This window comes from Accipiter gentilis, chromosome 14, assembly GCF_929443795.1.
Source record: "Accipiter gentilis chromosome 14, bAccGen1.1, whole genome shotgun sequence".
In the NCBI taxonomy this organism is placed as follows: domain Eukaryota; kingdom Metazoa; phylum Chordata; class Aves; order Accipitriformes; family Accipitridae; genus Astur; species Astur gentilis.
Genome location: NC_064893.1, coordinates 33,220,594 through 33,235,869, shown reverse-complemented (window position 1 = coordinate 33,235,869; position 15,276 = coordinate 33,220,594). Strand labels below are relative to the sequence as shown.

Genomic DNA, 15,276 nt, shown 5'->3' with positions numbered 1-15,276 from the left:
GCGGCGGGGTTCCTTCCCCCGGGCAGTGGTGGGAGAAGCGGCGCCGCCCGGGCCGGGAGGCGGCTGCGTGGCCGGCGTTCCCGGCCCTGGGAGAGCGGGCTCCGGCAAACCTGGGAGGGAGGGAAAGAAGGAAGGAAGGAGGGAGGCAGGCAGGCAGGCAGGCAGGCAGGCGGCGGTCGCCCCCCCCCCCCCCCCCCCCCCCCCCCGCCCGCCCGCCGGGAGGAGGGAAGATGTCGGCCCCCGCCGCGGCCTCTCGCTGCTCCCCGGCTGAGGGCTCCGGCTGTTCGCGTTTCACGACCCGGGTTATGCCCTGAGGCAGCTTCTCCCCCACGGAGCCGAACCGCCACGGGCAGAAGTCGCTGGTGTTGGACTCATTTCAATCGACACCGCTTGCGGGTGTGGGCTCCTCCCCGCCCGTTACCGCCGCCGCCCTCGTTGCTTCCCTCTAGCGAGGAGCAACGGGGCCTGCCGGCCCGTCTGGCTTAGCCCGCCATCAGGCAGGGACCCCGGCCGGGGCTCTGCAGCGCTCGTGGTTGCAGAGGTGCCGGACACCGCCACGACGTCAGGCAGTTCTACTGTTGCTTACGTTCTACTGCTTAGGAGTTTGCCCAGAGATGCTTTTTTTTTTCCTTGGAAGAAAAATAACGTAAGGCCTTGTAAAACATAAAGTCGCCGAACCCTGCCATTGCTTACAAATTAAGAACGAAAACCAGGCACGTTTTGATAGATGCAATAAATCTTATTGACTTTTATTACACGTTGTATTTTAGGATCACTTTACATTCCTAGACAAAAGAGATGATACAAATAAATACAAGCTGTAAAACTATGGACAGAACTATTGACAGGTTCTTCGTCTACAGATCACCTAAGAGAAGGCGGAGACTGGTGTATCTCCGAGGAGCTGTGAGTTCTCGTATGGACAGCTGTGCCCGCGGGGAGAGCCTCAGGCACTCCGTTTCAGAAAGAGGGGACCGAAGAAGGTAGTAAGCGCCTGGACCACAGAGAGTTAAACCTCCCAGTGCAGGGTGCAGCGCGGACAGGACCGGTGTTCTCATTTCAGTTCCCTCTCTGCATCTAATTATGGCTTTTGCAGGTTAGCGTTTCCAATTTGTGTTTTAACGCAGCAGAAACAGACCCGCAGGAGTCGGACTGAACTGTTTAAAGCCTGGTGCACATTAAACCGTCACAGACAGAAGAGAGGACAGACAGATCCAGGTTTACAGGTGTCTCACTGAAACTTGGCAAGCGCTCTATATTCAGTGAAGGCAGACTTACTACACCTAAAAAAAAAATACTCAACACAAGTCTGATCTGATCTGATCTGTATAATGCATCAGCGTAGCACGAGATGCTATGACAGAGGTATGTGTTTTAGAAGACTCAAGCAGCATGCAAAGATTTTAAAAAAGGCGCTGGACCTATGTTAAGGATTTTAAGAAAGTGCATTAATTCCTATGCTTCAGTGTCATGCGGTGCTTGCTCCCAGAGCCAAGGGCCAACGTCTGCTCCATGTAACTTTTTAAAAAAAGATCCCATTATACAGATCAGAGCAAAGACGAGAAGGATGTTAAACATTCCTATGAAGAAACTATGACGGTGCATGCTGTCCGAGGGCCTCTTCCAGGAGTCGGCTGGATTTCCTGTCTTTGGCCGTTAACCTGCAGGAAGCCCAGATGGTTCAGATAACACGCAGAGGGGCAAACTCGGCAGGAATGTTTCTTAAAAACTTCAACCCGGAGCTCAGTAAGTCTTGTACAGCTTAAGACAATGTATTTTATCTTACTATCAGTGCCACTGAGTATCTGGTCGAGGGTAAGTCCATTGGAACGAGACTCTAAAAGCTTCTGTAACAATCTGAGATTGCCCGTGAATATGCTAACCAAATCTCCAACCACAGCTCCAGTTTAAATACAATGACTAAATATGCAGTTTTATTCTTTTTCCACCCTATTGAACTTCTTTAACCTTGCTAGTGAATTTCTACAGAATTAAAAGCAGAGCCTTTCTGACATATTAACCAGCTAGCTTATATCAACACTAAAATGAGAACAGTTTGGGTTTGCACAGCAATTTCCACTGTACCAGTCCTGCCACAAGGGGAGTTTCCAGCATATGAGTTTAATATAGAATTCCCTATGGAATAGTAGCGACTGAAGAAGAGTGTGCGCATGTGCAGACACAGATGTGTCTGTGTATGTATTATTCACATAAAACATACGTGTACATAGGTATGTACATATACGTGGTTATATATTTTGTTGCTATTTCAGGTTTTAGACCCCCCCTTGTTTCATTTCAATTCTCTGAGCATTTACACCATACAATCATCTTTTAAAATGTCCAAGTACAGAAGATAATGTGCTAGAGAGAAAGAGAGAGGAGAGGGAAGAGAAGGTGACATTATATTATGCAACAAGAGCCAGTTAAAAGGCTCTCTGTACATAAACAGTGCTTTATAAAAAGGAAGATTATGCCAGGTTTCCATGTTCTGGTTGAAAGAAATTTGTCAGATGCTTGCTGTCTCAATTGTAAGCAAACTCATCTTTCCTCCACCAAAACGAATATATATATATACACATATATGCATATATATGTGTGTATATATATATATATATATTAATCCTGTGGTCCAGAAAAGCACTCCATGAATCAAAGCAGCTGAGTTAGCGTTTAACTGGGCCCACCTGGGCAGCTGGCTCACCGAGGCACCATGCCCGCAAGATGCAGAGGTGAGCTGTGCTGAGCGTTCGGTTCCTTCTGCTCATGGGGGTCAGACAGAATGGAGTTCTCCAGCCTCGGTGAAGTCACTCAGCGGATACTTAACGAGCACACAAGGCAGAGTCCACACATCAGAGCATTTCTAAAACCAGGCAAGTCCTCATACACTCACACATGTCAGTCTGGAGGAAGTCATCAGTGGGGGAGAGGAAATAGGTAAAAACGTTCATAGGATGACAGCCAACAGCAACCAGAAAAAGTAACATCCCAAGTCTCAATATACAGTGAACTAAAACTTACGAATGAGCTGTGAGACACTAGACAGGGACACCTTACTCTGTCCTCAGCGTGGCAGTTCCACATCCCTCTACCCTGCCACACAAGCCTGCTGCATTACAGGAGCCTGCTTTAGTCATAGGGCAGCTTTGCAAAGAGACCGTCAAAAGCAGGAGGTCTTCCTCCCTTGTTTTCAAAGTAAAACCCCTGGAATTAATACCAGATTCCATTACCCAGACTCAGTTATATGTGCTTTCACCCCCAGTGGGCTCTGCACGGGCTGGGACGTGCAAAGGGAAAGCTTCTAACGTGGAACAGGTGAGGCACAAAAGGTACCAAATGCTGAACCTCCTTAGACACCAAGGGAAGGGACCATACTTACAAGAACAGTGCACTCAAAGGCAGCTCCACATTATGGTGCTCTACCCTCTGCCCAGCTTACAGGGGAGAGCAGAGGCAGCCCCGTGAGCCTGCCAGGAAGATAGCTCTGAGCCAATGCTACATTTCCTGTGAATGGTGGGAGACAGGAGAAAATGGCCATACACCACCCCACGGTTTAAAGACTTCATATGGACACTGGTTTCAAATGCCAGGGGTAAAGATGGAGGCAAGAGAGAGGAAGAAAGCTGTGGAGCTGGCACTGGTATGCAGATGTATTCTTTGACAAGGTGGTTTCTGTTGGTAGGGGTGAGGACTGTAGGAGGTCAGTTTAGAGGAGCTCTTACTTATGCCTGTAAACAAGGAAAGGACTTCAGTGTCTACTGCGTCCTTTCTAGAGAGGGCAAAGTTGCTTTCAAGACCCCTTTTTTGTCCTACAGCTCTAAAGTGAGGCACAGCTATTGGGTGGTGAGTACACGCTGACCGCTTCCATCCTGCCTGTTCAGACCAACTTCTTAACCCCCAATGACGATGCCAGTCTTTCAAGCAGGAAGAAGAAAAACTATGCACCTAGTCAAGTTTGAACAGATCCTCTGCTTTTTAGCCTCATTTGGTTCTCACTATAGAGCTCTGGAGCGGTGGTTCTGTTGAGATGACTTTCAACTCTGTCTTCTTATTGCCCAACAGCAAAAAAGCCCAGTGCAGCAAAAGGGCTAGTGCAGAAGGAGAGATGGTGATGCTGTGAGGTGATCCCCATGCTTCCCATTGCTTCTAAAACACTTTAACGTACCTCATGCATTTCTGATTTCCTAACTAAAATCTGTTTCCCACAGAGGCCAAATGCGGATTTGCAAGCACGTATCTTCCTGTGGCTCAGTGCACCTGGACTGGCACAAGTCAGTTAAACAGCAAAGAGGCCATCTCCAGGGGAAAGGGGCTGGAGTCTGGCTGGGAGTTCTCTCTGCAGGTTTTTACTTGTCTCTGCTCTCAGAAGGCAAAGGCTGTTCGTGCCCTGGAGAGGAATTGCTGGTTTTACTTTGGAACCAGCCCTCGGGACTGAGGGTAGAGCTGAGAACTATGGGTGCCTGCTGAAGAGGATCCCCCTGATTTCCTTCCAGTTTTAGGCCTGAAGAAGTAAAAATGAAAAAATAAACAAAAAGCCTCAACAATGTCACCTGTTACTTGTCAAAATTAATCTTCCAAAATTTGATTGTTTTTACTGGATTTATTTTCTCATCAGTCTCAGCTTTCTCTTCTGTCCTATGTTCCTTTCTCTCTTTCTCTGCTTTACAGCCAAGGTCACCTTAACTTCACTGACAAGAAGTGCTGACAGATAGCAATTGTACTTGTACCTCTACTGTTGGCTAGTCTGCTTACTAGAAGTCCAACTCACCTGGGTTTTGATTTTTTATTTGAAGAGCTCTCAAAGGTTGAAGCGTCCACCTGTATCTCATCTTCATCCTGCAGAGCTGCTTCTAGAGCTGCCTGAACTTTGGGAGCAATGGCTGGACCTTCATAGTCTCTCGTTGTTCGGCTGGGCATGTCAAGTTCCAGTAATACGATGTTCTCTGCCTGAGACAGTAAAACCAGAATCAATACCTGCGTGTTTTCATACAAATTGTTTCTCTTCCCTCCACAAGCTTATTCTGAAGCAATTTATAAATGTATGCAGGACACTAAAAATTTACATCCCATAGAAAAACTAACAATCAATCCTCTGAAATTCACATTCCCCTGATCAGGAGGGTGAACACAGGAAGGCTTATCCACATCTGGGCTTACCCTGTACCGAGCCTCTGGACGAATCATCATGGACGTCCTGGCGTGTTGACTCAGTGGCCTTTTGTATCCTACAGCAGATACCGGTCTTTTCATCATCTGCTGGTTACTAGAGAAAAATGGATGCTCAGTCTGATACACCAAAAATAAAGACTCCTTTTGGAGTTTATGAGTTAAACATCTGCAAGTTCCACACAGAAATATGTTTCAAGAGAGCAGAAACTACCTAGGATGCATTTGCAGGAACAGCTCTGTAGAGAGCTGTCTCTTGTCAGAGACAAGACGACAGTTATCCTGTGTCATCTGTTCCCTGCACAAAGGAGAGGATTTCTACGTATTTTTACTATACAGACCGCAGATGCACTCAGCTGCACCCAACTGTCTAAATTTGCTGTAGAGAACTTTCTGTGTAGAGAGGCAGGATCTAGCCACAGCTCTCATAATAATTATTTTTTGAGAGCTTTCTTGTCTAAAACAGGGAAGAAATATGCTAGGATTACTGCTATTTTAATGGTGAATGCACTATTACATATATTTTACATATAATTATTGGTCTCATCTGGAATAAAAATCCTAATCTTCCAAGAATTCTCCTAACTGTACATTCCTATTTTATGCAACCTACTAAGAGGAATAAAATTTTTTATTTTATTGTGCAGCAAGAAGCTACAAACTCTAGAGGGCCAGTTTAAATCCCCAGTTTAATCCCTCTTTTAGGGTGCCTTGCAGCTTTTCTGTAACCTATAATTCCATCCCAAGACAAGATTAGAAGTACACTCACTCCAGACGGGTTATGGGATGCAGTTTCCACTGGTCTTCCTCTTCATCAAAGAATGATCTGTTCATGATCTTATTCTTTTCTTCCAAGGGAATAAAATTTTCAATAATCAGGTGCCTACATGCAACCACAAAAATGAGAAATATACAAGAAACGTAATTAGCAGGTGACGTTCTCCACTGCTCTGCGCCCGCTGACTTAATACAGCCCTGGAAAAGGAGGAATGTTTTCGTTTTCTCATGTTTAAATCTTGTCCCACAAGCATGTGCAATGCAGTGCCTCCACTCCCCACCCAAAGAAACCATCTCTGTTACAGTCAATAGCAGGCAATGAAGTGATGGGACCTACTTTAGCTTTAGTTCCCTAGTAAGTTCATTCTGGGTCTGTTCCAGTTCCTGGCGCTCCTTGATGTGCTCTTCTTGGAGATCATGGATCTCTGCCTTCACAGCTTGCAGCTTGGAAAATAACTGGAACAGACAACAGGAGCCAAAGTCATAACTTGCCAACGTTCCTTTCACATTCACACACAAGTTGATTTTATTCCTAACCCTAGGAATTCCTAGGAATCATTTTCTTTTTACCTTTTTGAGTTTTTTGGTCTTTATGTCCACCTCTTGCTGAAGAGAACTATAGGTCTCCTTCAGCTCTAGTGTTTCCTCGTCCCGACTTTCCATCTGTTGCTGGATCTCTCGCTCACGACGTTTCTGAAGAAGGTGACATACAATATTAAAGACCACGATTACATTGCCACCTCCAGGCTGACATACATGAAACCAACCCTCAGGATGTTTTTATTCCCTGTGTTACAGGGCTTTTGCTTTAGCTTCTAGTTCTTCCTATCTCTTGCCTTAGAAATACCAGAAGCATTAACACTTCTTTGTCCTTATTTTGCTACTAAAATCAGATAGTGTGAATAAGTGCTCAAGCTTCAATTAAAGGAATCAAATGTCATGTTTAGATTCTTTTTTTTTCTTTTTATCAATTCGCACTAGTCACTGCACTTGAAGAATCACTAACAAAAAATGCATAACAGAAAAAAAACTTTTAGCACATAGTAAACATCCCTCCCTTGAGCTAATGGCTGAACTGTCACTCTCTGAGGTCTTCCAATTATTTCTTCACTTATAGATAGCTCCCATCAAGACAGGACATAAATGTTTAATGTGAAAAGCTGGAAGAAAACTATTATAAACCTTCTTTACATATTTCATACAATGACAAATAGGACACAAGCCCTTCCCCCTTCTTTTGAAATTAGTGATTGACATTAAACCAATTTTAGGGTTAACCCTGGGTAAATTTTCTTATTGTTTCTCCTGATACAACATTTTATAAAAGTTCTGCAGCTAGGCCTTTTATACAAAATAACAAATATTCTTCCCTATACCTGTTCTGCAATTTCCTGTCGTTTCTGTTCCAGGATTTTCTGCTGTTCATTTGTGTGATCCACAATATTTTTCCCTCCCACCAGAAGCTTGCTTTCCATTGCCTGAAAGGAAAAAACAGGGTCAGAAGTTTCTCTCAGTGACCAAAGAATGTAACTTTCTCTCATATAGATAAAAATTCTTCAGGGCAGCTCCCTTATTTAAGGTTCTCTTTCAAGTCAGCTGCTACAAGAATTACTATTTCTTAAATTTCCTATAAAACTGTGGGATTAATGAAACAGTAACTTGCTTAGAATTACCCACTGCTGCAATGTGTGGCAAAGCTGAAAAACCAAGATGTGTGCTCTCCTGTAAAAAACTTGTTAGTGATCTGTGACAGAATGAAGCATCTTTGTTGCTACAGCTTGTGAAAAGATGTATCATCACATTTTATTGCGCTGATTGCTTAAGATGCTACAAGATTGGTACATAAGAACAATGCAACAACTCATGAATATTGAAATATGTAATCAGTGGTGGAAAGTTCAACTTCTGTCTACAAATAGTTTATTTTAAAATCTTCCAATCTAAACGCGAATCACTATCCTGGAAACCTCCTGTGAAATATCTTTCTGAATTGGGAAACCCTCCATTTTCCCCACAGCCTAAATAAATTGCTTTCAAAAAGCATGACCAGGAAGAATTCTACCTTGATTTTAGCACTCAACATTTCTGTTGCTTCCTTCTCTCGCCTCAGGTCCTCCATTTTCTTCTCCTTCTCTTTTAGCAGTCTCATCTTTTCTTCTGCTACCAAGCTGTGATCCTCAACTATAGCTTTTTTCTCAATCTCCAGCTTTTCTTGTTGCTCCCTCCAATAGTCATCTTTGTCATCTCCTTCATCCTCGCCCTCTTCAGTGTCCTCCTCCTCTTCCCCACCATCTCTCCTCCTTTCCCTCCTCTTTCTTTTGCCAATAGACCGTTTTTCCAACTGTGCCTTGAGTCGAGCAATCTCTTCCTGGAATTCTCGTAGCAGAGCATCCTTAGGATCCTCATTCACTCGCGGCTTGTTCTTGATGTTTTTAGCACGATTGGCATATCTCAGTGTTGTCAGAGTCTCCTCTACGTTGTAAGAGGCAGGGCCTATATTGGCCACCATCACAGTTTTGGCATTGCCACCTAATGAGTCTTGAAGTAACCTAGTCAGCTTTGAGTCCCGGTATGGAATGTGTGTGCTTTTGCCATCTACTAGAGCAGAGATAACGTTGCCCAAAGCTGAGAGAGAGAGATTGATTTTAGTAGCTTCCTTTAACCTTTCCCCCTGTGCTCCAGTCTTAGCTTGCCGCTCGCTGCCTGCAAGGTCTACCAGGTTGAGTTTCCCAACACGGATGTGATTCTCCCCATCAAGTCCTAACTCGCTGCATTCGATAGTGATCACAAAAATGGCATGAGATCGAGAGCTGTGTTCGTTCATATTGGTGGCACCAACAGAGCGATTTTGGTTTCCCACATTCATGACGTGCTCTATCTCTTTGACGCTTTTTGTAACAAAGGAGGACAAATCCTTAACATACACTCCTGTGTCTGGTCTCTCCTTTAACTCCAGCCGCTTGGACTGATCCTTTGATAACAAGTCTCTGATTTCTTCTTGGTATATTTCCAAGTAAGATGCTCTAACTAGGTATTGCTGATTTTGAGATCTAGAGATATGGGTGAAGATGTGATCGAATGAATTGGGGATGACCCCTCTTTTTTCAGGATCACCACGCACCCCTTCCATTGTATATGTTTTCCCTGTCCCAGTCTGCCCATATGCAAAGATTGTCCCATTAAACCCTTGCAGAACAGAGTCCACGAGAGGTCTGAAGGTCTCATCGTAGAGTTCAACCTGTTTGGAATTCCAGTCATACACAGCATCAAAGGTGAAAGTTTTAGGCAGTTCATGAGATGTTCCCCGTGGATTCTTCACTGAGACCTGCCCTAACTTGACATCCACGTTAACAACTTTTTCATAGGAAGCCGTCTTCTCTTTGCTATTCATTGGCCGGCATCGTACCACCACCCTAACAGACTCAGAGCTCTTTAACTTAGACATGACAGCAGGTCTGTGGCTGGTGTGATCTGATCGAGGATGAACCCGTGCTAGAAACCTAAAACAGAAACAAAGGAGGAATATGTGAAGGCAGGTGACAATTTTTCACAAAGCCAAAGATTTGAGTCATCTATTCAAGCACCATTTTGCATTCATTAAGCTGCGAGGGATTTTGAAGAATAAAAATAATGTACAACATGAAAACATTAAAAAAGCCTGAACTGAGACAGTGTGATTTTACCAAAGCCTGTCCATCAAACGGTATCATTTCTACAAACTCTTCTGCAATAAAAAATCTTCATCAAATCATATCTTTACAGTTAGTAGAGATCCTTTTCTTGATCCTTAAAAATAATCATATGCTTTTTAAACTATTTATAAAAATAATATAATACTTTACCACTGATTCCCTTTGCAGTCAGGCTTTCTGTTTTAAACCTCATACTTTGAAAATCCAGTACAGGCTTGCTCTCTCCATATTGCTCAGGCTCTCGAAAGGGAATCAGTCAGGTGCTTTGATTAAGTGCTTCACCTACCTACCAAAATTCAGGACAGACTGTAAATTATAAATACAGTATTTTCAGAGTTGCCTCTTCTTACACCTCCTATGTATTGATAAAAACTGCTCATATGTTTGAGACAATCCCCTTACATGTGATGTGATGTTGTCGTGGTTTAACCCCAGCCAGTAACTAAGCCCCATGCAGCCACTCGCTCACTTCCCCACACCCAGTGGTGTGGAGAAGGAATTGGAAAAAAGTAAACCTTGTGGATTGAGATAAAGACAGTTTAATAGGGCAGAAGGGAAGAAAATAATAATAATGATGATGATGATAAAATGACAATAATAATAAAAGAATTGGAATATACAAAACAAGTGATGCACAATGCAATTGCTCACCACTCACCAACCAATGCCCAGTTAGTTCCTGAGCAGCAATCTGTGCCGCTGCTGGCCAACTCCCCCAGTTTATATATTGGGCATAACGTTACATGGTATGGAATACCCCTTTGGCCAGTTTGGGTCAGCTGTCCTGGCTGTGTCCTCTCCCAACTTCTTGTGCCTCTCCAGCATTCTTGCTGGCTGGGCATGAGAAGCTGAAAAGTCCTTGACTTAGTCTAAACACTACTCAGCAACAACTGAAAACATCAGTGTGTTATCAACAATATTCTCATACTAAATCCAAAACATAACACTATACCAGACACTAGAAAGAAAATTAACTCTGTCCCAGACGAAACCAGGACAGATGTGTCATGAGGACCACCCTGCCACAGAAGGTTTAAAACTTATGCCTGGGTATTTTTTAAATGACAGCAGTTGCCTGGAATGCCACCCAAATGGTTTTTTTCCTCTTGTGTGTTACACTTTAAAAATCACTTTCTAGAAGCCTGCTTACAGAATAATAGATCTTTAATTGGGCTGCAGCAGCTGCAAGGATTCAAGATAAAATCATTAAACAGTTTGTCCATTTCCAGGCATCCCATCCGCTGAATATTCTGCATTTCCACACTTGGGAAAACTGATGTTTTTTTTCTGTCGAGAATCAAGTGAAAATAATTGTTGCAGAAAAGTTTTCACCCAGTCTTGCAATCTAGCTCACTACAAAGAAAACCATTAAAGCCGCCAAATGTAGCACAGTCTTCCAACACTCGCAAATATGGTAAAACAAACCAGTAAGGGGAGTGAACTACCCCAGTGAGGTGGGCTCTGAAATCAGTAGGCAACAAAGAGGAATATTTCCACCACCTAATTGCATCGAGGCAAGGGTGCGTGCTGCCATAGCATACCTGTGACGTGCCACCACGGAGGGCACTGCTGCAGCCCTGTAAGTTCAGGCCCCTCACACCCCAACACTAAAAGTCACTTCTGGTCCTACACTCGTCCCGGGGGGCACCAAGGCAAAGTGCAGCTGCTCCCCCTGACACTGGATGGCCACTTTCAGCATGCCCACGACGTCAGAACCCTTCGTCTTTCTATCCCACTTCCAAACTGCCCAGTCAATGTTGATCTTGCATTTATATTTTTTGCACAGGTATCATCAGCACACCTAAAACAAAGAGCAGCATTCCCTATAAAGGGAATTAAAAGCTATAAAGGTGGAGTAATCTACATTATGCCTCGTCTAATGCTCAAGCAACCAGAGGACATCAGGGTGTGGAAACCTGCCAGCATTTGCCCTTCTCAGACTTCTGAAGGTGAGTTTAAGCTCCTTTCATATCACTTCTTATAAAAATTTCATAAAGCACTCACTCCTTCAAGCCCACCCTCCTCTTTCTGTAATGCGACTGCCGTCTGTGAAAGGATCCTGCAAACTGGCATGAGTGTCTTCCTCAGCTAGAACTCACACATCTGTTTTTATGGGGAAACTGAAGACAACCATACTTGCTTTAGATATTTCTAGCACAACTGTTCACACAGATCTATGCTATTATTTTTTCTTTTGCCAATATACTTTTACTGGGATTTCCCATGAAAGCCAGCTCTGCCCAAGCACATGAACCTACTGAACTACACTCCATGCTCCTGCTCTGGTGTTCCAACTGAATCAGGTTTACAAGATTCAGCATCAATCTAAACTCATGGTGCAGAAACCCAGTTCACAGATCTGAGTCCTTCATGACTCTGGGTAGAGAGGAAGAAATGCCCCCAAGTCATTACCACAATGAGCTGCCATTTAAAACAGAACAAAAAGATTGTGTTACTGCTAAAGCAACAGCCTTACACAGAAGATCTAAACGGCACAGCTTGTGGAATGCTGTGTGATTTCTAATAAGGTTTGGTTTTTTGTTTTGTTTGGGTTTTTTTGTTTGTTTGTTTGTTTTTTAAAAATATCTTTCAGGAAGAGCTCTGAGATACTTCTGCCAACTGGAACTAAATGTAAAACTAATACACACTGGAAACCTCAGGTAGCTCTAGCATGCATTCAGTCTGGCCTCCTCAGGACACTCTCGCTGTTCCACTACCAGCTGGATCTGCAGCAACCCATGGATTTTGCCCAACTGCTTTTTACTCAATAATTGCATCAGGAGAGCTTCTCAAACACAGTGACAGAGAACTTCAGGAACAGAGCCAGAGGACTGAGAAAGGAAGCAGAACATTTCTAGCCCAAAACTCAGACTGTCAGTCTGCACTACAAAGAATAACACAAGAGTAACAAATAAACATGTTTAAGAATTGTATGGAAACCTCAATATGGCCTTCGGAACTTCCTTAGTTTTGTGAGGGGGAACTCCTTGCTCCTCGCTATTCCCATGAAAGTGCATGGTAGCTACCAGGAGGAAGATGAGAAACGTCCATGGAATTGACCAAACTGGACAATCATCCAGAAGAAGCACTTTACAACCTGCACAGTGAATTCAAACTACTACAGGAATTTTGGATTGCTACTGAATAAAAACATTTCCCTCTTAACTGACAACTCCAAATAAAGATGACCTTACTGTCTGACCCACAAGGAACACGTATTCTAGAATACCAGCAGAAAAAGAATATGTGAAATGGGGACAAGTCTTGCGGAATCACAACAAACAACTCTCCCTCTACTCATCGTGAATAGTTGTACACACAAATAGACTCTTCTCCTTCCATATCTACCAGAGATACTCCTATAGTTCAAGTTCACAAGAAACAATTATTTTGGACAGGCTCACATAACAACTGCTGCTTCATTTATCTGCATTATTATGGTGAATGTTCACATTGGCAAATTCTCAAATTAGGCATGAATTCTGAAAAGCAGAATCTTGATTTCTTTCATATAATTAATATCCAAAATACTAGTTTGATGAGAAGTGCTGCTTTTTTAAGCAGCTGTGACTAACATTAAATGATCAGAATTAAGTTAATCTTCACATAGACTGTTTTTTTTTCATAAGAGTATACATCGCTGTTCATAGCTCACCCAGAAGTTAGAATTGAAATATTCAGTGTGTCCCCTCTGCAACAGCTTTGGCAGAGGTGTACATTGAACAAAAATTATGTTGCATATTTGCCGTTTCTCTGTGTATAACTCATCAACGTGATCTTGATAATCTTTTGACACCTTTCCCCATTTCACTTGCAAGTCTGTTTTTATAGTCACAAATAACTTATTTTACCCCTGATTTGGGATATTTTCATAACAATCTATTACAAATCATCTCCAATTATTTTAACTACTGCTGTGAAGTTTACTAGAAGCATAACAAATTATGTTTCTTCTCAGACTTAGCCAAGTGTGTAACTGAAAAATAAAACCAATTAGTTGGCAATGTTTGTATTCCCCAGAAACTCCATGGCAACATTTGAACTGCCCGGAGCAGGAAGGCCACCGTGCCACCCACTCTTCTGCTATCGGGAGAGGGCTTTCTTTGTCCATGAAATTAGTTCAGCCTAAAGCAACCTGGCCCAGGTCCCTAAGAGTCAAGGTCAAGACGAATGCCTTTGAAGATGTGCTCCAGGTGAACCAAGAAGGGAGGGTGGGCAGAAACCCAAGCATTTTTGTTTATTTCAGTCAACACAAGGTTGCGCCTGAAAAAACAAGCAATGCCACAACCTGAAGGTAATCTAAGGTAACCACTTCTCCTCAGAAACTTGCAGGAGTCAGGACCTGCGCGCTCAGCCAGCCGTGTCCAAGGAATGCTACGCTTTCACGGGCCACCTGTCACGTATCCCGCCTGCCCCTGGCAGGGTGAAGTCCTGAGGCCTCCCTGCTTTCTGGCTTAAGTTTAAAGATCTCAGGAAGATTTTCTCGGTATGCTGCCTAAACCCTTCCCTCGCATCTCTCTGCAGGCACCACTTAAAAAATTCCATCGCTCTCTTGCAGTTTAAATATTTCAAATATTTGTGGGTTCATCACGTCTTGCCTTAACTGCTTGTGTCTTTTACTCCTTCATGAGCCAACCTTCTCTTTCCTTCCCTGCTGACCGCGCCACGGCCCAAACAGGACATACCCAGCGTCACTTCTGCTGCTGCGCACCCCGATTTCGCTTCGTGCCAGTGGTCACCTCCATCTGTTTCAGCACGGCATCCCACGGCTGTGCCCTTCTCCCGGGGGAAGATGGTGGCTACAGGACCCCCACTCCAGCCGGGACCCCAAGTTCGTTTCTGGTTATGGGTTCAGCCAAGCGTCACCCGCCACCCTCACCGCTTTGACACCGGACACAGCAGGGAAGGGCTTCCGGGGACAGCCTGGACCCCCAACCCGAGGGACGGGGACAGCGGGCCGTCCCCGAGGCGGGGGCAGCGACGGGGGAGTGGGAGACACCAGCCCAAACGGAGACACCGGCCCAAACGGGGACACCCACCCGCGGCCTCGCTAAGGGCAGGGCCTGCCGCCTCCCTCTCTCGCTGCCCCGACCGACATCCCCACAGCCGAGGCCGTGCCCAGTCGTGCAAATGGAGGCCAGCACAGGGGCAGCGGGTACCCCGGGCTGTCACACCCGCGCGGCACCGGGGGAAGCGGCGGGTACCGGCGGACCGACGCCGGGGTGACAGCCCCCAGGCCGCGGCGGCCCCTCGTGGAGGGTCCCCGCCGTACAGGGCGGGGGTGACGGAGCCGCGGCGGGGCCCACGTACAGCCCAGCCGAGCCGGGCCGGGCCGGACTCACCTGCGCCGTCACCATGGAGCCGCACGGCCGCCTCCTCCCGCGGCACCGGAAGCGACGGGAAGCCCCGCCCACCCTCCGACGCACTTCCTTAGCAACGCGCGCGCGCCCGCCCCCCACGCCGCCATTTCCGTAGCAACCGGCCCCGGATGGAGCTGGGACAAAGGGGCCGCCCGCTTCCCCCCCCTCCCCGGGATGAACCTCTCGCTCCCCAAACCCCCAAAATCCCGGGGTTTTTTTGCCCCAACCGGAGTCTGGGAAACGGGCAGGGAAGTGGTGTGCGGCTGCTGGGCACCCCGCGA

The 15,276-nt window shown here is 45.3% G+C and overlaps 1 protein-coding gene across 3 annotated transcripts; it reads right to left on the bottom strand.

Annotated features, from left to right (window-relative positions):
- Nucleotides 1–249: 249 nt before the first annotated feature.
- KIF3B (kinesin family member 3B) lies at nt 250–15,039 on the bottom strand. Of its 3 annotated transcripts, none has more exons than XM_049816661.1 (9): nt 14,978–15,039; nt 8,006–9,443; nt 7,320–7,421; nt 6,514–6,636; nt 6,281–6,399; nt 5,936–6,049; nt 5,158–5,263; nt 4,769–4,947; nt 250–4,501 (listed from the first exon to the last, which is right to left on the bottom strand). In XM_049816661.1, exons 2-9 carry the CDS (start codon nt 9,386–9,388, stop codon nt 4,408–4,410), a joined length of 2,220 nt encoding a protein of 739 aa, XP_049672618.1. In that variant the 5' UTR covers nt 9,389–9,443; nt 14,978–15,039; the 3' UTR covers nt 250–4,407. The 3 variants fall into 3 exon arrangements, with proteins under 3 accessions (XP_049672618.1, XP_049672620.1, XP_049672619.1); XM_049816663.1 differs by having other exon boundaries at nt 250–3,728; XM_049816662.1 differs by having other exon boundaries at nt 250–2,903.
- Between the last annotated feature and the right edge of the window lie 237 nt (nt 15,040–15,276).

Bases quoted from the DNA above. Each gene is read 5' to 3' on its own strand.
- KIF3B (XM_049816661.1), bottom strand. From the start codon at position 9,388: ATGTCTAAGTTAAAGAGCTCTGAGTCTGTTAGGGTGGTGGTACGATGC. The intron at 6,050-6,280 runs GTAGGTCCCATC...GGTTGCATGTAG, and splicing joins ACTAGGGAACTAAAGCTAAA to GCACCTGATTATTGAAAATT. The intron at 4,502-4,768 runs GTGAGTTGGACT...TTACTTCTTCAG, and splicing joins AATAAAAAATCAAAACCCAG to GCCTAAAACTGGAAGGAAAT.